General features: G+C 39.9%; 1 protein-coding gene across 5 annotated transcripts in view; it reads right to left on the bottom strand.

Moving 5' to 3' along the window:
* Nucleotides 1-22,312, bottom strand: part of pcbp4 (poly(rC) binding protein 4) — a 31,319-nt gene extending 9,007 nt beyond the window's left edge. For 3 of the 5 annotated variants that reach the window (XM_086150259.1, XM_086150261.1, XM_086150257.1), the window contains exons 1-4: nt 22,202-22,293; nt 3,292-3,490; nt 1,446-1,469; nt 562-594 (exon numbers count right to left, since the gene is read on the bottom strand). In XM_086150259.1, the coding sequence (XP_086006385.1) occupies nt 562-594; nt 1,446-1,469; nt 3,292-3,408 (174 nt within the window). In that variant the 5' untranslated portion in view covers nt 3,409-3,490; nt 22,202-22,293. Of the gene's footprint in view, nt 1-561; nt 595-1,445; nt 1,470-3,291; nt 3,491-6,624; nt 6,719-22,201 lie in introns of those variants that run through there. The other 2 variants (XM_086150260.1, XM_086150258.1) reach the window with 2 other exon arrangements.
* Nucleotides 22,313-23,236: the final 924 nt, after the last annotated feature.

Genomic DNA, 23,236 nt, shown 5'->3' on the forward strand with positions numbered 1-23,236 from the left:
CTCAAGATGTAAAGACTTAACTTTAAATGTACAGATTTAAGAAGTAATTGCATTCACTTTTAATAGCGTCATCATTTAATTATTAAAAATGTTAAGGTTTCTTACAAAGTGCAAGGTAAGTTTTAAAATGAACATAAAACATAAAAAAAGATAAACTAGGATGATCAATATTAAAAAAATAGCATATTTGGTGATGTTCAGGCAGAAAGCCAGATCATATGACATCCAGGTGATTTCTGATATTATCTATTTGAGCACCAGATCATATTAGATCATATCCTCTTAATCTTCAGCTCTAATGAGATCATATTCACAGGAATATCAAATCATATTTTGATGTGTCCAATATTAAAAGTCACATTTGATCACATATACAGAAATGATATAATCACATAATATCTGGTCACTCTCATATTTAGAGATTACAAGATTACAAGATTACATTAGACCTTGCCCATTCAAACATTAGATCACATCCCTTTAACACCGCATCACATTATATCAATTCAATATAGGCTTGCTAGTTGCAGAGAGAGGGTTTTGGGTGATAGGATGTCCTACCTCTTCCCGTATTCGCTTCACTGTTTCTCCTTTCTGTAGGAACAAGAAGAGACACAATCTTTTTTCATGTTTTGAAAAGAATGTAAGTAAAATAAAAAGATACACGAATTACGTTGACCCCTCCCCAACCACACACACAGATTATAGTGCTCCTTTTCACCTAAGATATTTTTTTTCTCTGGGATTATCCCATTAATTTTGTTTTCTATCAATTTTGGTAGATGTTCTTTTTCTTTTGATTTATTGGTCATTTACATATTTTGTCCGTGAACAAAGTCAGAGTAGATTTTTCCAGCATTTTTTTAACCTGCTAACCCGTCCAACATCTTTACTGAATCCAAACATGTAGTTTAAAGCCAAATGGTTTTCTTCGCTTGGAAATTAATAATTTGCTGTGACTGGGAAAGACAGACAGGAAGGACAGATATTTTGAGGGACGAACACATGAGGTGACACTGAAACTGAAGACTAGACACTCTGAGGAACAGACACATAGAGGGACAGTCACATTCAAGGACAGAGGCAAAAAAGGACAGAAAAACTGTGGGAGGGAGGCAAAGATTGACAGTGACTATTACTTGAAGACAGAGCAGATGCATGAAATATAACCCTTCTAACCAGCAGTCACTTCAATGCTGTGGACTCATAATACATCTTTCCCTAGTATTCAAAGATTTTATTTTTCTTCTGACTATTCTTTTTAATATGATGTCTTACACATTTTAGTTTCTTTTTGGGAGGAATTATAACGGTATGCAAATTTTCTCACACAGCACTTGCATTTAAAAAGCTTTTGTTTTGGATCTACATCTTGTTTTAAAACACTAATCAGGTTCTCTAGATTCTTCATGATTCAATATGAAAATAAGAAGGCAGAAACATACCTTGCCAATGATGCTTCCCACTTCCTGCAGAAAAAAAACGGGAAATATGACATTGAGGTTTCCTATTTACTAAAACATAATTATTTTGGAGTAGTTGCTGCTGCTGCAGAACTCTTGCAGAATAGAAACAGAGATCTGAATTTCATATATGTTGACAATATAATTTAACCCAAGAAACCTTGAAGATTGAATTGAAAAAATATAATATTTCTAAATAAATATTGCAAAAGGAACAAACAAACAAAACATGCTCTGCACAAAAACATTTCAAAGTGAAGGACCAATTTTTTTTAGGAAGGGGGCTAAAACTAAGTATTACACAACGATTAAAGATTAAATGTTAGGTGACCATCCTGTCTGGTCACTTAGTTTTTCCACAATACGTGGGGGATATAGTGTCCATGGTCCCTCACTGACCAAAATAACACATTGTGTAATGTGCTAAAGGTTGTTGAAGTTCTAAATTTCAGTACTGTGGTCATGTGGTGACAGAATAATGGCATGCATTTGTATAAACCTATGTGAGCAATGACACTGAGAATAACGTCACAATGTTTTGGTAACAAACTTTAAATCCAAACTGATCACATGATGATGTTGGATGATCCACTATGTCATTGATTATTAGTTTAGTGTTTGTTATCAAACACAGCAAAACTGTCCGAGAAAAGTCATCATTGCTGACAGCTCAGTCCATAATAGGGGTGAGCGTGAATTTTTTTCCCAAGGGTCCACACATAAAAGCCAAGCAGTGCTGGTAGGCTAAACAGATAGTTATTCGAACTTGATTGTGCTACATAATAATTCTCAATTCTCCCAATTATAGAAAGTAGTTAAATGTAGATTTTAAGTAGCTGCTACTGTGTACGAAAAGAACAAGTGTATTCTATCATGTATGTAATTGTGGAGTAGATCAAAAAAGGAAAGTACTAGTTGAAGAAAAAAAATGGAAAGTCAATCAATTCATCATTGATCATGTTAATTTTCACAAGCCAATACTGAAAAGTTGTTGATAGATGACAGTTAAAATACTGCTTTCCTGCTGAAGTATTGTTGAGCAAGGCACTTTCCACTGCTCACAGTTCATCCATGATAATTAAATGCAGAGAACAATTACCTACAGGGGATTAAGTAAGTATTCTAAATAATTTTGTACGTTAAAGGTGAGCAAACAGTCAACTTAATAAAAAGAGCAATGAGTGCTTCTGATGATTTTCAGTTCATTTTATTTGTCTTGGCCTTTTCTTGTAGCCCGAGACTTGGGCAAAGCATCCAGCTCCCTTAGCACGCTATATATCAGACAACACTCCTGTATGTCTCTACATTTCTGATCATATAGTGGAGACTCAATTGAAATCCATGATCACAGTAGTGCATCAAAAACTAAGACAGCTTTACTTGTGACTTCAGTCAAATTTAATGTCTATATGTAATGAAAAAAAAAATCAATATTAAAAGCATATCTGTTGTATTGCGGGCATGGCAGAAATATGTTTTCCCTATGTTTTCCATCATGTTCTCATTAAGAATAGACACACAGGCTTAACATCGACACGTCTTGGAAAAAAAATTAATGGGAATCAGGTCTTGGAAAAAATCTCCATCATAGAATTAATGAGATCAGGGTCAGCGTAGAAGATTTCTGGACGTAGTGAGAGAAGATATGAAGGTAGTTGGTGTGAGAGAGGAGGATAAAGTGAATAGGGTTAGATGGAGAAAGTTGATTCGCTGTGGCAACCCCTGAAGGGAAAGGCCGAAAGAAGAAGAAGGGTCAGTGTATAGTTTTTGTATGTACCGTACATGTTTGTGTATGTGTCGGAGTAAGTGGGGTGCAGATTCTCCTCACCTTTCCCTGCATCAGCAGTCGAAGTGTCAGCATGACTCCTGCTGCTCCATCTCCGAACTCCTCACAGCTCATTGTGTCAGAATGTGAGGTTGGAGGGGGGGGCTCTGGGAGATGCATGAAGGGGGAGTGAGGGAGTTGGAGAAGCAGCCAGGACCCCCGAGCTGTGGGGGAAGGGAGGAGTATCCTTTTATTGCTTCAGCTTTGAGGGAAGAGTGAGAGGAGATTATTGTGACATGTAATACAGCATTAATTTGTACAGTATGAAAAATTACATGGTAAAATGTTTTATCTTAAATCCGTAAGCGTGAGAAGATGGATGGAAGGATGGATGGTCCAAAGTGTGCTAGAGGTCACATGGTATGTACCAAATACATTTAACGTCGCATTGTTCAGGCACACATACAGATGGATGTTCATCAGCAAATGATATCTATAGATTATTTGTGTCCATTAGCTACTCTCAGTCAGTTCTTGTTAGGAAAGAAAATATAGAATATATATATATGTATATAATATTTAAGCACAATATATGAAATAAAAACAACAAGTAAAGAATAATATTTTACTCCACATATTTAATTTCTGATCCAACGCACAATCAGACTTTAAATATTACAATCCCAGCTGTACAAAGCACTTCGTGTGTGTGTGTGTGTGTGTGTGTGTGTGTGTGTGTGTGTATGTCCTGTGATGGAAGCTTCCAGTCCCATTAAAATTATAAGGCTCAGCAAAAGTAGGTCACAATCTCTATTCCCGCTGTCTGACATAGACATGTCTGGTTTTGTGTGTGTGTGAGAGAGAGAGAGAGAGAGGGTGAGAGAGATAGTTACTCCTTTAATTTATCCTGGAACTTTAGTTGCAAAAAAAACAGATTTCTATTCAGTCCTTAATTGATAAACTTTTTCAGACAACTAAATAAAAATGTGTAATTGAAGTATAATCTTCCATCCATCCATGTTCTGCTGCTTATCCTGCACTCAGGGTCCCAGGAGATACTGGAGCCTTTCCCAGCAGTCATCGGGCAAGAAGCAGGCTATACCCTGGACTGGTTGCCGGTCAATTGCTTGCCACATACAAAGACGAACAACATTCACTTACTCACTCATTCTATATAGTTCAAATTCATATAAACATCTTCTTCTTCTTCTTTTGGCTTTTCCCGTCAGGGGTCGCCACAGCGACTCAACTTTCTCCATTTAACCCTATTCTCCGTATCCTCCCCTCTCACACCAACTACCTTCATATCCTCTCTCACTACGTCCATAAATCTCTCTTTGGTCTTCCTCGAGACCTCTTGCCTGGCAGCTACAATTCCAGCATCCATCTACCAATATATTCTCTATCCCTCCTCTGTACATGACCGAACCATCTCAGTCTGGCTTCTCTGACCTTCTCTCCAAAACATCTAACATGTGCTGTTCCTCTGGTAGACTCATTCCTGATCCTATCCATAAATTCATATAAACATATGAATTCAAATAACTTATTCAGCAGATTATGTAGAAACACAGATCCAGGCACGCATGTACTCACACAAAAAAAAAAAAAAAAATTTTGATGACCGAAAAGGGGTTGTTTGTTCTTATAATCCTGTATGTGCGTGTGTATATGTGTGATTGTCCCTGTGTGTAAATGCTATGAATTATACAGTCTTTCTCTGCCTTTTCGGGGGGACGGGGATGAAGCACTGTCTTTCCTCCTGGATAAGTCATGTATGATTCAACAAGCACACATACACACAGGCACACACACACACTTAAACACTGGATCCGTCCTTGTAGGGAGAAAGGTGGTGGTAGGAGTCAGACATGAACCAGCCACTTCAGTGTGTGTGATGAGGCGCCATGGTTATTTAAATAACTGCATGACATTGAAGGACAGAGGAATGAGGAGAAAAATCCACAATCAGAACCTACAATATGCGGACCTAATTTTTCCATAAAAGTATTCAAAAAAACAAGACAAAGAGAAGAAGACAAAAATAGATGGTTTAAACCTGATTTACAAATTTGTATCTATAGTCACATCACACTTTGTACCTGTCTTAAAGAGTGTCCTCTGGAAAATTGTGTAGAAAGAAAAGAAAGTTTAATATTGTTGGTGTGATATCGCATATTGATATGTTATAAAAATCATGTTTGGTTTTGGGAGTGTTAAAAACTTTCCTAGGTTTATAACACAGCTAATTATGTGTTTTTTAGGACAATAACAAAGAAGCCTTTGGGACAAACACGGGCCTGTGTCAGAATTACAGCCTGAGGGCTTGGGAGGTGTCCTCCACATAATTTCTTTTCTGCAAGAACCATCGGGAAAAAAATGATGAACACAGAGCTAGTGATCTGACAGAATCTGACCAGCTACCTGACTGGCTGAAAGATCCACTCAGTCATTGGTGTTAGTTGGATGGACAGCAGGTTGTACAATCATTAGCTATTAACATAGAATACCAGTTTAAACAGTGATTCACCTTATAATTCCTTCCAAAGGATGAATGTGAAACAAAGACATGACTAAACAAAAAAAGACACATTTTTTGCTTAAAAAACAAGTTCAAGAATTTCTCAAGCTAAGTTACAAATCTGCGTGTGTATGCGTATGGGGGAGGTATAGTATGCTGAGGCTAGTGTAGGAATCTAATGACAAGGAGGCGTCACTCTTGATGACTACTAGGTCTTTGTTTGGTGTGCATTTGAACCAGACGATGTCATGGGCCAAACAGGAATGAAATCACTGTATCTGAATGCATGTATGTGTGTGTGTGTGTGTGTGTGTGTGTGTGTGGGCGCGCGTTTGTGTGGTGATGGTTGTAGCATGGTGGGGGTGTTGACATATGAAGATGGACAAGCAAGAGAAAAACAGGGAAAAAAGGAGATCAGATCTAAAAACATATAATACAGGGATTTTCATGAACAAGACAAACTTCTACAGGTAAGAGTAGAGATTATAATTTGGCAAGGAAAATATAATTCATGCATGGATAAAAGCCAACATCAAATCAAAATCTTATAATCAACGACAAGAATGATTCAAACAAAATGTTCTTTTAGAAGTAACTCATAAACCAGTGTTCAATTAACTTTATACAAATTACTGCGGTTATTCTGCATATGGTCCAATAACCACGTTGCACATTTTTGGTGATAATTTTCTTGGAGCACTGAACAAGTGCTCATGTATGAAAAGACTAAAAGTCCAGGAGTGATACTGGCTTCAAGTCAATCACTCCAAGATTATCACAGGGTGCAAACTGAAAGTGAATGGGATGGGATCTATTCCCGTTCCACTCCCAACTACCTTGAAGTATTCAAATCATTTTGAAAACCCACTACGTACAGGTTCTTTGGGAGGTGTTGAGTTCATGGTGAGGCTTCTTTCAGTGTAGGCAACTTGATGATGAAATGTTGGCCTCCAGTTGGCTTGAAAGAAACTGCAGTTTCCACATTTTTCCTTCACCAAGATTTTTCATTCTGCGTCTGAGAGCTCTGGGATGATGTTCCGTTTCTTCTCACAGAACTCAAAATTCTGTGCTCTCAGGTCCCATACTCTTAAGGAGTTTATCCAAGCAGAGATGATTTGGGAGTTGTATGGTAGCCTAGGACACAATGATCAGTCGCATGCTCTTCCAGAAACTGTCTGTGATTCAGTGTTCTTGCCCTGATGAAGGCTACTATTTAGTTAAAACATCAACAACATGGGTAATTTCTAACACTAACTTACACAATAACTGGTGTATAATATAATGGAAAGCTACCAATTTCTGGTCTGGGTTAATTTATCTCACAATATCTTGCATCCATCTGTTGCATCTTCCATCTGTTTCAAAATTCCAACATTTTCCCTGTCAGATTTGGGCCTTCATATATTTTAATGCTTATCAGCTGGTACCATCATTAGCTTGTCCTCTACAAAAGAAATCACACCCTGTTGTTGTTGATTTCATTGACCATATCACAGCCAGCTTTGGTTATTCCATGCACAAATATGAGTAACTGCATCTTCACTCGCAAAGCATCAAATGTCTCTTCCCAGTTTGAATCAGTAAAGTTAATTAATTCATCTGCATGTTTGTCCCATGAATGTGATTCAAATTGTAATCCTTAACCAGCAGTCTGATCAATCTTCAGCAAATAACTTATTTGAAGTCATATGATAGTCATATGATAAAATGTCTACAATACATATAAATCCATTTTCTAAATAGGAGGTGATATTTTCGAGGGCTTACTGTAACTGGCATAACTCTTAAACATCTGTTTATGTGTGAAGGCGCACCAATATAGACCCAACAATGAGTACATTAAAAAAAGGTGTTGGGTGTATGGCTACTCAATGCCCAGCTATGGATAGTTTTTAATGTAAAAGCAAGGCTGGCCAGATTAAACTATGGGCTGTAATTTGCACACACTGGCTTTAGACAGAGAAGAACCAAAGAAATTGAAAAAAATGGGTACTAAAGCGTCAGAGAAGGAGAGTTTGCATTTAAAAATTCCCCTTATTCAAACGCTGGGATCTAACAGGTATACACAAGAACATGTGAAGATACTCAGTATAACTCAGTGGCGGGGAATCAACTAAGAATGAGAACATCAACTCACCATAATTGTTTACGGAACACAAAACGCCTCCTTTCGCCCAGTAGAAATAAAGTATCACAAGTTGCCTATTAAAGAAAATGAATCAAAATCCACTTTTAGGTGAGTCTTGGTCAGTGCTTTCACGGCCGTTGCTGGACTCTCGTTCCCATGATCACTGGCCTTCTTCTTCCTGGTCAGCCAAATGTCTAATTTGGCAGAGCCCGATAAAAGTTCAGCACAACTGACACCCTCCTGTTGGTCTTAGAATATCGTGGACCGGAAACAAGTTATTGGAAGGTAAAGGTAACCCTCAAACCAAGGAATAATCCCTTCAAGAAACTAAACAGTGGCACCAGCCTGGGGCATTCAATAAATAAATGAGGCAATGTTTCAGGGTGTGAACAAAACAGTCTCCAGTCACCCAAGGCTCAAATTGTGCCCAGTTTTTGTTTGTGGCTATAGCATTGTGCACAATCCCCTGCTGGAGGTCACCTGCCCACTTTTCCAGTGGTGGCTTGTACAGGGCCTGCCAGTTCCTCTTCAGATGTCCGGTCCAAAGAAATTTTGCCACTTTGAGTCTTTCACTCGTGATAGGGGTAGGTTAAGAACATTGACACAAGTTGTGTAGTGGTCTTTTTTGTCTGCAGCGTGAAAGGTTTTCAAGCTTGGGGTTCCGAATGCCAGTAGCAAGCCGTCCTCGTCCTCTGGCTTCCCAACTTCTGGCAGGATGGCCAGCGAGGGAACCTGTGGTCCATGTTCTCGTTTCAGAGCTCTTGGCAGGAGCTGTCCGACACAAAACATTTCAGGTTAGGAGGGAGAGCGTCACAGATCTCCATGGTGACCCTGGTGATCAGCCAAGCAGAGGTGGCACGTCTAGTTTGCTGCAAGAGGTGACCCAGCTTTGTGAGACCTGCCTTGCTGAGGCAGGCCTGTGGAACACAAGGACTGGGACCCCAGGAAATTGTTAAAGAGGCTCTTCCATTAGTCATCAGCCTGGGGGTTCATCCACCACCCACTGAAATGCTAGAACCTGCCAAGTTTGAAGGATTGAACCATAACACAACGTGAATCTGGGCAAGTTGAGTACTTCTGGCTGTATCAAAAAGAGCTGTCTGTCCAACCTCAACTGCCCAACCTTTCTCAAGATTAGCTTAGCAGTGACCAGCCAGGTCAGAAGCCTCCTTGCTGTGTGAAGTCTGAAAGCTGAAACCTTGCTAGAAATGTGCAAACGGAAGAAAGAGGACTGCTGCTTGGGTCCAGCATTTTCCAGACCAGTAAAAGTCTAGAATGAGCCTCTGGATCTCCTCTAACAAGCACCTTGGTGGCACTAGTGAAATGAGCTTGTGCCAAAGCAGGGGCAATCAGATTATCAACAACTAGCACCCCTCCCCTATAGGACAGCTGAGGCAGTAGCCACCTCCACTTTGACAGCTGTGCACAAACCTTTTCTTTCACTCCTTCACACTTATTTTCCCCAAAGGCCTCAGTCTCTAGATACACCCCAAGCATCTTTAGACCCCCTCTCCCAGCTGACGCCACCGGGTAGGATGGGTAAAGTGTGGCCACTCCATTGGCCCAGCAGTTGGACTTTGCTCTTTTCCCAGTTCACCTTTGCTGAGCTCGCCCTCTCATAGAGAGAGCATTCACAAGGTGCTGGACATAATCCTGGTCGGAAACAAACACATGCACAGGTTAAAACAAACACAGGTTAAAGGAGTGTTCCTGTGTGCTACAGTATAGAGCTCCCCAGACATGGAGCAGCCTTGTCTTATTCCACATCTAAAGGCAATCAGCCAGGTCAGTCCTGTGCCAAATTTGACCAGGCATTGTGTATTATTCTAAAGTAGGCACAGCCATGAAGTTATTTCTGAAACCGAAAGCTGTGAGTGCCAAAAAACAAGCGTCCACCCTATCAAAGGCCTTGTCTTGATCAACACTATTACGCCAGCCTTCAAATAAAGCACATCCCTCATTAGAAATATGTTGTCCATCATATTACTGTCCACGACACAATAGGTTTGATTTGCGTGTACAATGTTACCTTGACAACCGTTCAGCCTATTGGAAAGTGCCCTGGACAGGATTTTGTAATCCGTACACAGGAGGGACGCAGGCCTCCAGTTCTTTAGCAAGGCCAGGCCTTCTGTCTTTGGAAGCATGGCAAGGACCGCCCTATGGCACATACTTGGCAGCGAGCCAGTCCGCCTGCACTCTACCAGCACTGCATGAAGGTCATGGCTAATACTGCTCCAAAAGGGTTTTAAAAAGTCCACGGGGAGCCCATGAGGCCATGATCTAGCAGATCATAAGAGGATATGCCAGATTGGAGGACCTGAGAAGATGCTGTATGGGGCTCCCTACCTATTCTGTCAACAATATAATCAAGAGTTCAACTAAAGTCTCCACCCACTATGATATCATCAAGCAGAAAGTTCTTCCTTGAGAATGTGGGACATGTTCACTCTCTCCGCGCCGCCAATCGGAGCGTATATGTTAACCGGGCAAAAGAAAAGACTCTGCTACTGCTACCCTCACACTGCCTCAGCAGAAGACAGAAAAACTGCATGGGCTGAGGCCTTGAAGAGGATAGCTACACCTGCACTCTTGGCGGTTCCATGGCTAAGGTAATAGGGTCCATCACACCATAGACTCCAGTCCACCACGTCCTTCTGAACTGTGTGCATCTCCTGCAAGAAGAGCACATCCAGCTTTTTCAGGAAATAGACATCAGATATCAGTGCTCTCTTGTTTCTGTCTCTCCCGCCACTGATGTTCAGAGAGCCAATCTTGAGAAATTGGCATGCGCAGGTTCCTCCCGCAGTGCAAAAACCTTCAGGAGGTTAATTGGAATACATTGGAAAAAATTGCCCAGATGTGTGATTAATAGAGAATGGTTGTTTGTCCATATGGGGCCCTGGGATTGACTGCCGACTGGTGTACTCTGCCTCTTGCCCTGTGAAGGCTGGGATAGACTCCACCATCCCTGCGACCCTGGTAGATTATGGATGGATGGATAGATGGACCAAAGGGCCAAAGACACACTCAGAGAGATAGGTTGATAGTCCACTGCTGGTATTGATGACTTGATGTAATTACTCTATGACACTAACAATAGAATGTAAGGGACTGTGAGAGAACAATGGGTGAAATTAGGAATGGTGGTGGGTCACTAAAAGAGGTAATATTACTTCACTGTACTTATATTTCTATTTCTATTTAATCGTACTTCTATTTCTTGTAATTTGACCTACTCTAAAGGCCACAGTGCATAACATTCACATGATTCACATTCACACATCCATCCTTTGAACAATGTGTATAACAATTGTGTTGCTTTTGATCTCAATTCTGGGAACGGAAGCTGCACACTGTATAACACACACACACACACATGCACAAAAAGGAATAATTTTCAAAGAAAATTTTGGCAGTTATTTAACAATTTACTATATGAATTGTTTTTTTATTTAAATATATAATCAACATCTTCATAACACGGAATAAAATCATACAGAATAAAATAAAATAGTGGTTTGCACTTCCACCTCACAGCAAGAAGGTCCCTGGTTTGAGTCCATAGATTTTGCATGTTCCCTCTCTGGCCTCTCCCTAATTTCTTCCCACCATCCAAAACATACAACAGGTTACTTGAAGACTCTAAACTGCCCCCCAGTGAACCAGTAAGTAAATTGTTGTATGACTTTATAAGGGGCCCTGTGAGTGACTGGTCCCTGCCATCTGTCCCATTGACAGAAAAGGCTTCAGCTGACCACAAGGGCAGGATAAGTGGTATAGATAAGAGACCGAGAGATAGAGAAAAAGAGCAAGAGATAAAAACAAGATAACCAATATGATTTGGAGGAGGAAGAAAGAGAGATGAAGACAAATATACCATAGATGGAGAAAGTCACAGTAAGAGAAGTTGAGAAGAGATATTAAGGAAGAATGATATAGAGAAGAAAAAGTAAAGATTCAATCTAATAATGAGAAATTATTTTAAGAAGGCCTAGTTTAAACTATGACAATTAGAACAGATACTCGCTTTAACTTTACCTGCATCCAGGACAAACAACTGGATTAACATAAGTGACACATACACTGAACTGGATGTGACTGAAATGCTTTTTATTGTTCTCTTCTAAAACTAGCTGTAAGCTCTCTTGTTCTGTTACTCTCAATGTATCTGAAACAGCTGGAAATGTCCTATAGAAAAATATTTATATATAAAATTCTTATATTTAATAGAACAATATCATTATTTTCCTATACCTTGTTTTCTTTCTAATTAGGTTGTGAGTATTTCTGTCGGAAATTGAGAAGAACACTAAACAAACCAAAAAAAAATGCAAATTTTAAAAATTCATGATTTATATTGATCTGGTTTCTTTCAAAGTAAAGACTTCATTGATTTACAAAATTTTTATATAGTTGGAAAATTAAACCGGAGAAACATTTTTCTGACCGTCAGAATTTTATCTTCTTTTCATATTTCTAGTTTGATTTTTCTACATTTGAGGGGGAAAATATTCAAATGTTTTTCAAAAAATTGCATTAGAAATGACAATAATAGAAAAAATAAATATTTACACATTTACACATTGTATGGAATACATTGAGCCACAGAGACAATATGGCTGGCACTTCCCAGAATAGATTCATGAATATTTCAGTTGGTCAAATGGGAGGAAGAGGAGAAGATAGGAGGGGGCAAAAAAAATCACTGAGAACAAAGATTAAGAAGTGAAGGTTTGTGAACAGCTCCATCTTTAATCACACAAGTATATGCACATACAAGATTCTTCCCCACATTTAGAGACAGAGACAGACACTGACATATCAAGATAAGAAGGTAAAACTATATTCAGTAAAAAAAAAAAGAAATGTTTGTTTGTTTTTGTGTTTGCATTTAGAGGAATATGAGCATGTCATTATAAATAGAAAACACACGAGAAATCACCAAAAACTTCAATAATACCAAAAATTGAGCAAAAACTTCCCCTATGATCAATGAAAAGTTGCTAATACAATGTAGACAATTAATCATATGTTTTTGTCTGAAAGTGAAAATCGATCAAATGAAAATGGGTCCAAATGAAGCGTTCAATGAAGTTACAACACAAATTCAGCCACTCATCACTAACACACATGAATGCAGCCTCAGGGCAGCACTGGCCCGTGTCTCTCCAAGCTTGCCTTGGGGGAGCATGGAGCAGTGTCTCTCTGTGCCGGTCCCAAGCCCGGATAAATGCAGGAGGTTGCGTCAGGACCTACAGGGTACTAATGGAAATTGGGCTACTGTGGGTCGAAGAACAAGAACAAGAAGAAGAAGAGGAGTGCGTGTTCAGGAGCACAGAGAGAGGAAGAAAGGAAAGAGCCTGGGACTGAGAGTAGGGACTTTGAATATCAGGACTATGACAGGAAAAGGTAGATTGTTTGTCAAAATGATGCAGAGAGGGAAGGTGGATATACTGTGTGTCCAGGAGACCAGGTGGAAAGGTAGTAAGGCTAGAAGCTTAGGAGCAGGCTTTAAGTTGTACTATTATGGTACTGACAAGAAGAGAAATGGAGTAGGACTTATCTTGAAGGAGGAGTTTGTTGGGAATGTCCTAGAGGTGAAAAGAATGTCAGATAGACTTATGAATCTAAAACTGGAAATTGAAGGTGTGATGCTCAACGTTGTTAGTGGCTATGCCCCACAGATGGGATGTGAGTTTGAGGAGAAGGAGAAGTTCTAGAATGAGCTGTGATGTAGAATATGATGCAGTGAAGTGATGCAGAATATTCCAAGAAATGAGAGAGAGGCAATTGGTGCAGACTTCAATGAACATGTAGGTGACGGCAATAGAGGGGATGAAGAAGTGATGGGCAGATTTGGTATATAAGATAGGAATGCAGAGGGACAGATGGTGGTAGATTTTGCATAAAGGATGGAAATGGCTGTAGTGAACACCTTTTTCCAGAAAAAACAGGAACATAGGGTAACTTATACGAGCGGAGGTAGGAGCACGCAGGTAGACTACAACTTGTATGGACGAGGTAACCTGAAAGAGATCAGTGACTGCAAAGTACTTGTAGGTGAGAGTGTAGCCAGACAGCATTGGATGGTGGTTTGTAGGATGACTCTGGTGACAGGGAAGATGAAGAGGACAAAGGCAGAGCAGAGGACACAGTGGTGAAAACTGAGAAGGGAGGAGTGTTGCATGGTTTTCAGGGAGGAGTTGAGAAAGGGTCTGGGTGGTCAGGGTAAGCTTCCAGATGATTGGACAACAGCTAATGTTATCAGGGAGACAGCTAGAATAGTTCTTGGTGTGTCATCTGAAAGGAAAGTAGATAAGGAGACTTGGTGGTGGAATGAGGAAGTGCAGGAGTATATACAGAGAAAGCGGTTAGCGAAGAAGAAGTGGGACACTGAGAGGACTGAAGAGAACAGACAGGAGTTCAGGGAGATGCCGCGAAAGGTAAAGATAGAGGTAGCAAAGGAAAAACAAAGGGTGTACGATGACTTGTATGCTCGGTTGGATAGTAAGGAGGGTGAGAATGATCTATACAGGTTGGCGAAACAGAGCGATAAAGATGGAAAGGATGTACAACAGGTCCGGGTGATTAAGGATACAGGGGGAAATGTATTGACAGATGCTAGAAGAGTGATGGCAAGATGGAAAGAGTACTTTGAAGACCTGATGAATGTGGAAAATGAAAGAGAGGCAAGGGTAGAAGAGGTGACTATTGTAGACTATTGTAGAAAAGCAGTTGGTCCTGATGATATACCTGTGGAGGTGTGGAAGTGTCTAGGAGAGCCAGCGGTAGATTTTCTAACTAGATTATTCAACAGCATCTTAGAGAAGATGCCTGAAGAATGGAGACAAAGTGCGATGGTGCCTATTTTTAAGAATAAAGGGGATGTGCAGAATTGCGGCAACTATAGAGGGATAAAGTTGATGAGCCATACAATGAAGTTACGGGAAAGAGTAGTGGAAACGAGACTGAGAGCAGAAGTCAGCACTTGTGAACAGCAGTATGGCTTCATGCCTAGGAAGCGTACTACAGATGCAGTATTTGCATTGAGAATGCTAATAGAGAAGTACAGAGAAGGCCAAAGGGAGCTGCATTGTGTTTTTGTAGACCTAGAAAAAGCATACGACAGGGTACCAAGAGAGGAGTTCTGGTATTGTATGAGGAAGTCTGGAGTGGCAGAGAAGTATGTTAAACTGGTGCAGGACATGTATGCTTGCTGTGAGACATTGATACGCTGTGTAGGAGTAACAGAGAAGTTCAAGGTGGAAGTGGGACTCCATCAGGGATCAGCTCTGAGCCCCTTCTTCTTTGCAATGGGGATGGATAGGCTGACAGATGAGGTTAGACAGGAATCCCATGGACCATGATGTTTGCGGATGACATTGAGACCTGTAGTGAGAGCAGAAAACATGCTCTGGAAAGGAGAGGAATGAAAGTTAGTCGCAGCAAGACAGAATATATGTGTGTGAATGAGAGGAACTCGGGTGGAACGGTGACGCTACAAGGAGTGGAGATCAAGAAGCTGGAGGATTTCAGGTACTTTGGGTCAACAGTCCAGAGCGACGGAGTATGTGGAAAAGAGGTGAAGAGCAAGCAGGTTGGAATGGGTGGAGAAAAGTGTCAGGGGTACTGTGTGATAGAAGACTTTCAGCCAGAATAAAAGAAAAGGTGTACAAGACAGTGGTGAGACCAGCGATGATGTATAGACTAGAAACTGTTACAATGACCGAAAGACAGCAGGCAGAACTAGAGGTTGCAGAGATGAGGATGTTGAGGTTCTCTTTGGGAGTGACCAGGATGGATAGGATTGGGAATGAGTCTATCAGAGGAACAGTACATGTTAGATGTTTTGGAGAGAAGGTCAGAGAAGCCAGACTGAGATGGTTCGGTCATGTACAGGGGAGGGATAGAGAATATATTGGATCTGCCAGGCGAAAGGTCTCGAGAAAGAACAAAGAGAAGATTTATGGACGTAGTGAGAGATGATATGAAGGTAGTCGGTGTGAGCGAGGAGGATACCAAGAATACGGCTAGATGGAGAAAGTTGATTTCGCTGTAGCGACCTCTGAAGGGAAAAGCCGAAAGAAGAAGAAGAATTACTAACACACATGGAAGCACATGGACATGCTTCTATTGTCCCGATTGTTTATAATGTGTCTGAAAGCAGTTTCAAATAAATGTCAGTCCAGGTTCTATTTCATGTCAATGGATCGAATACCACAACCTGTTGAGTGTCTCTGAGCTCATCAACTTTGGTAATATCCTGTCATGTGAGTCCCAACACCATCCTGCAAGGGGGGTCGGGGGGGGGGACACTGATCTGAAAGGTGTGCCACCTTTCAGATCAGTGTGCCACCTTTAGGTGAATCTCATGCAATTCAATCATTACAAAAACATTACATTCCACTTTTGTGGACTGAAAGCTTTCCTCATGACAGGTGATATCAAGTCCTTGAAAATTGTTTTAAACCCAGAAAACTTTTTTAAGACTGGGCCCTGCCAACGTTGCGTTTTATCTCCCAATCTATTCTCTGCTTACACCAATAATCTCCTGCGGTAGTGAAGGAATGACTCTTTAATAAGTATGCAGGTGATAAGGCTTTGGTGGGCCATGCGACTGACAGCAAAGTACTCACGCAGTCAGCAAACTGGTCAGCACTTTCCAGGAAAGCTGCCTTTTGCTCATCATCAGTAAAACCAAGGAGCTGTGCTTTGGGAGCACACATAGTGGACTCAAAGCAGTCCCTACTTCTTTAGCCCCCCAGCATCAACAGTCATCTCCTGGAACAGGTGCAGTCATTTAAATACCTGGGGACTGAGAATGACACATCCTTGACCTTTGATACAAAAACTTTCCCAGACAAAAGCAGGCTGGCAAAATAATTGGATCACCTCACACAGCTTTACACTCCGGTAGTTACCAGGAAAGCCAAAGCCATCTCATAGAACCTCACACATTCCCTGCACGAATCCCTTGTTACTACCAGCAGGTCACCATTAAAGCGACCCCCCAAAAAATACAAAACATTTTTTATTCTCACAACCATCACTTTTCTGAAGTTTAAAATGAAAAAGCACACTACTTGAGCCCCGAACCAGAAAGAGTGCTTTGTCAACCATGACTTTTACCTACCTATTCAGAGCCTGTCAAAAAAAAAATCTGATACTTGCAATGGATATTAAACATCTGTTTGTCTGTCTGTCTGTCTGTCTGTCTATCTCAGACTTACATTAAAACTGCTTAATTGTTTAAGTATGCACACGAAAAGAAAAAATATTCCTTTATTGCTCTCTCTCTCTCTCTCTCTCTCTCTCTCCCTCTCTCTCTCTCCCATTTTAGAGGGATTGTTTTGGTTGTTATTTTTAATCTAAGAATAATCAAACTCAAAAATAGAATAATTTCAGTTGTTCATTTTTTCTGAAATTTCTCTTGTGATCAACTCTGTGATCTTCACAATGTCTCGTGGAGCATTAATATCCTCTTTCTGATTTATTGATGAGAAAATGCTGATCATCATCAGGCCATGTAACCTGCTACATCCTGTAACATCTGGCCAGTCCAGAGTTTCATCATCCTCCTTATCTTTCTAGCCTTGTTCTCCTTCCTTCATCCTCCCTGATCAACATACCTCCATTCTCCCTTCCTTGCCCACCTTCTGCCTCATCTTCCTCCCTCCTTCATCCTCATTCAATTCCTTCATCAAAGTCTCATTAAAATCATTCCTCTTTCCATCTTCGAGAAACACATTAATCAATTAAACACATGAACAAGTGCCATCAAATATCCCTCCATCTTCATCCCTCCTTCATTCCTCCACCCAGCTCCAATCTTCCACCATCTTCCTCCATCTTTATCTTCCATTCTCCTCCCCCTCCTCATGCCCACATCTCTCTGGCTGTTTCTTTTATCTTTATCCTTATCTTGTCATCCTTATGATTTCACTCCTTCCTCCCCTTCTTTTCTTAATCTCTCTATCCCTCAGAATGTCCTTTATGCCACCATCTAGTACTCTGGGTGAAAATTTGAGTGGATTTCACAAACAATTGACTAGAACTAAGCAATTATGTAAAAAATAAAACTCCAAACATTTTCATAACAAATAAAACTGAAATGAACTTAAAATTGGATATTTCTGCAAATGAATTTTAGCAGAACCTTGTGAAAAATAAATATTACGACACAAATCAAAACAAAAGGACATTTCCAAAAAAATTGTGAGTAATTATCAATATAGACAGAAAGAGGTAAAAACCAAGGAGTAAAAACATCTAAGTATAAATAAAAAATCTTTTTAAAACATGAAGAATATTAAACAAAGACATAGAAAATAATTCATCTGCAAATTTAAAAAAAAAACTTAATTTCAGAAATATATCACTTTAGTATAAAACCTTCACAAAACAACAATTTGGTAAAAAAGCTTTCAGAAAAAATGTCATGAAAGGTCTAAATACTGTGCACCATTTTCTTAATATTACGTTTACTAAATCTGAATATCAGTAGATTGGAGCAGTGATCATTTAGGGGGATTTTTTTTGAAGGCATCGCTATTTTGGTAGTAAAGCAGCATCACTGTGCAGCAGGTTCACTGTGTGAACGTAAAGGTCCAGAACCAGGAAATCAGTCATCATTATCACACACTTTCCTTTTACAGATTCTGTTGTTAATTGCACCGGGGACTTTTATTCTGCGATTGAAGCTCTTGGTAACATTTTTTGATACAAAGTTCAGTTGCTATAATCTTTGTATTTCAAGACTTTATTTCACTAAAGTGCTGCTCTGATTCTGATGGAGTTAAATGTGCAACATTTCATTCAACTGAGGAAGAGACAGACAATGATCTGTGTTTGTGTGTCTGTGCATCAATGAGTTGCAATTTGTACATAAGCACATCAAACGTGTCTTTTTTCAATTCTTGCAAGAAGGAACAAACACATGTTGTTTGTGACATTTAACACAGTCATTAGTGTGTGTATGAGTGGTCTGTGTCCTTGATCAGCAGTGACGTACAAAAACACATTACACAAAACAGGATTAAAAATGTTTTGAATTCATGCCAGTTCATCCGAACAACACATCTTCTTTGTGACATGTGACACAATCTACAGTGTTTAGTTGCACATGGGTATGAGACACAGAGGCCACCAGTCAATCGCAGGGCCACATACACGAACAGACAACCCTTCAATCTCTCACTCTCTCATTCTAATTTACCTGCTCCATATTTTTAAACTGTGGGAGGAAACCGGAGAACCCATGCAGACACAGAAAGAACGTGCAAACTCCAGACAGAAAGGTCCCCCTGTCAGAATTGAACCAGTGTTCTTCATGCTATGATGCCAAAGCCACTGCGAACCACTGCACCACCATTTCGCCCCGAACTGGAATGACTTCAACCTAGCAAATAAAAGTCTTAATTAGAAATTCATTTTCTTTCTTGGTCAATTTTATTCTTACTTCATTTACGCATTCATTTATTACGTTCATTATTGCTGCTCGTCATCTCTTAAATATTTGACACTCTAATGTAATTTAACACTAAAACCAGGACATAAGCAAGAAAAAATGGTAGTAGTAGTTGTTTGAATGTGAATTAAATTGCATTTCTAGTTGACATAATTGATATTTAAAGAGCATTTTTTTCTTTTCAGTCTCACAACTGGGATATCCAACATGAAGCAATTTCTTATTGAGCTGGGGTCTTGAAAACCCCCAAGGATCCTGGAAAACCCTTGAAAAGCCTTGGGAACCGTTGATTTGTGTCTTTGTTACGGCAGGATGAAGCTGATAGTCAAAGCATCCAAATTTTACAATAAAGACAAAATACAAGACTCAAAACAGTCAAAAAAAATTCTAGAATACATGGTGTATAGTGCATCTTTATCTGTTTTATATGTTCCTGTGTGTATTTATGCATTATTTTTTAATATATCAAGCATGCATTGGAGACTTGGTGTCAAGAATGCAGTGGTCAAAAAAATTGCAGCAGCCCAGTTGCTACAACAGTATTTTACAATGACAACCGCAACCAGGAGGACTGAGCACCTTCACAGATACATCTAGATTAGAAATGTATTTGTATGAGATATTTTTGTGTATTTGTTGCATGTGTTCTTTCCAGGTATATGTTAATATAAAGCATCCTGTAGATGTTTGGTGCATGTTGTGTACATTTGTACCTCACAGAACCTGCAGTACATTTTTATTTCCTAAACAAAATTGAGACTGAAAGACTAACAACACTGAATGAAGAAATCGGATTCATATGAAACTACGGATGGGATGCAGCCCTAGGATAAGGAATTGGGACAAAGCCATGATCAGTTATCATATCAGGGTGTGGTCCTGGTCAGTGATTCTGTGATTACTTTAGGTCAAGGCGCTTGTAAGGGTTCATTGACTGGAATGGTGCGGGGCCTTTGTTAATGATGGTCTTCCACTGCAACTTATATAGCGGGTTCTTTCCTCCAGAGACTCAAAATGCATTAGAGAAAGAGCTGACACACGCACGCGCGCACACACGCACACACGCACGCGCATACATACACAAGCACACACACAAATAGAGCTGCAGGCTCACAGCATCTTTGAACTCAGAGTGTCGTTGGATACTGAATAAATTAACATTAATACCTGGTATGTGTGTGAGTGTGCATTTGCTGGCTCTTGATGGGTTTTGTATTCGTGTGTGCGTGTGTGTGTGTGTGTGTGTGTGTGTGTGTGTGTGTGGTGTGTGTGTGTGTGTGTGTGTGTGTGTGTGCGCATGTGTGTATTCTGACAAGCAAAACCTTCCAATCTTATAACAGCATTCCTCAGTTCATGGTAAAAGTATATGTGTGTGTTTGGTCTATAAATAGGGTATTACTTCGAATCTGAAGTATGTTTCAAAAATCCCCACCCCTGTCACAGTCAAAGACACACACACACACACACACACACACACACACACACACACACACACACACACACACACACGCACACACAAACACACACACACACACACACACACACACACACAACAACAACAATCAGAAAATAAAAATAAAATCAGAATAAATACTGCTGTTAAAATATTGCTGGGACAGTGAAAGAAAATGAAAATAAGAGTCAAAACAGCAAAACTGTCAAGAAACTAAGTAAAAACATGAAAAATCTAGGAAATCTTGAAATTTGAGAGAAACAAAAATGAGATGACATCAACTAAAAGACACGCAAATAAATAGATGAATAAATAAAAACACTGACAATTGTCTCCTTGATGATCGGTTCATATATTAACAAAACATTTTAGAAACAGAGAAAATAGAAACAGAGAAAATTGTTTTCCCACTACTTATTTGAATAGCAAAAGGAGGCATCGGCAGCACAGACTAAGCCAAAGTCTTCACACTGAGTGAGTCAGTCTCATCCAACAGAACTCCAGCAGTGTCACTTTAAGGCTGATCATACTTCTGCTGAAAGAGTATGCAGGTCCCTTTTTTTTCCCAAACTAATTGGAATAAATAATGTGTGAAGGAGCACCATCTGGACTTTAAATTTAGAGGCCATTTCAGGAAACTATCAGGATGAAGATGCAACATCAATATTTTTTCTGAACATTTGTGTGTCTTCAGGGGAAATGGAGCCATTTCTCACCCAATGTTGGGTCAGAGAGATTGCAATATTAACTTTCTCAGGAAATGGCATTCATGATATAAGAAGGGCCAGACACATGTTGTTTCTATATGATGATATTTAAAATATGACAATGGTTCCAACTGATAATCAGGTTATTTAGCAAAAAAATGTTGATATATTTCTATTTTCTTTGGAATTCTAGTTAATTTTTACAGGAATTGGTGTCTATTTCAGTCATTTAAAAAAAATATCTGGTTAAATTGTTAAGAAAGTCACTTGCAAGTAATATCGATGAAAAAAAATGGTAATGCATTCCAAAAACGAAAAAAGAAAAAAATAATTAATGTACATGTGAACTGCGCCTATGAAGGTGGAGATAGCTTTTTAGTTGCAGCTGGGAATGTGCATTTCAATGGGAAATAATAGTCTAAAATCTTCCATTTAGCGCGGACATGAGCTTCATCACATGACCTGATCTTCTCCGGCTCAAACGACAGCAACGGAGGCTTCTCGGTGAGAAGAAAAAAAAATTGCTAAGTTCAGCTCAAACCCTCCCGCTCATGATGATCCTCATCGTCATCACCATCGCAGCAAAAACTCCCGTTATTTCGCCCTTCCAACTCACCGCTGCGCAGCATGCGTGCACAAAGGTTCGCCGCGGAACAACAGCATGGGCGGCCCGAAAACAAATCAAACCTCTTACCGTGAATATAAGGAGGGTCTCCGGTGGAGGAGGAAAAAAGAGGAGCGGTGATTAATTCTGAGCAGGATCCTGCTCCGTCGCAAAGGAAAAATGAGGAAGGGGGCAGTAGATGAAGACGAAGGAGGAGGAGGAGAGAGAGGTAGCCTCAGGAGGGGAGAATCCAACGCAACGACCATCAGCGACAATCACGGGAGAGAGGATGGGAGTCGGGGACTGGGGAATTGGGGGCTGGAGGGGGGGGTTCTACATCGAAAGACGTTGGTGATGGTTCCGGAGACGAGCTGTCAGTCAGGCAGCCAAGAATTCAACGGGATGTATTTCATATTACATAGATGTGTAAAGTTTCGTTGGTTACGACGGTGAAAAAAGCTGGTTGGTCCAAAATAGACGCTATGACGTCAGCGAGACGTTCAACTGACGTCACATTCCAAATTGAGTTTGACTTTAAAAGTAAAAAGAAAATGGCGGATAGTGTATGTTTATCCATAACCGATTGTCCGAGAAGTTTCCTTTCTGTTGGAATTCACCAAATCAAGAATGATTAGGGTCACATGACATTTTGGGAGCGACTGACTTGCATCCCAGCTTTCAATGGTTTATCTCCTGGTTTATTTAATTTGACTTTTATATCAATTTCAGGGCGCTTGTTGCCAATATTTTGTTTGGTCTCTTGGTTTTACCTTTATTAGCTGGTTATTGTGTCATCATTATTAGATGCTTGGTACTTTTAAGACCTTGACCAAACGGAGAGAATTAGATCCCTCCTAAATACCTCATGGCACTTTCCTATGATTCTTATAAGGTGTAGAAAAAGAAAAAGTCACAATAAGTGCTAATCTGAAAATGTGATTTAGTTATTTTGATTCATATTTTGCTATTGATATTCATAATAGCTTTTAATATGGTTTCATGTTATTGACAAGAATTAAATAGCAGATCTGAGATCAGTTTATCCTCTTTGGGCACAGACTGCAATTTTTATTTATCCTCTGCTGACAAGTATAGTCGCTACAAATTAATCAGGCTTCTAACCAT

This window comes from Fistularia commersonii, chromosome 7 (genome assembly GCF_037954325.1).
Source record: "Fistularia commersonii isolate RoL2024-O1a breed Wild chromosome 7, RoL_Fcom_v1.0, whole genome shotgun sequence".
In the NCBI taxonomy this organism is placed as follows: Eukaryota; Metazoa; Chordata; class Actinopteri; order Syngnathiformes; family Fistulariidae; genus Fistularia; species Fistularia commersonii.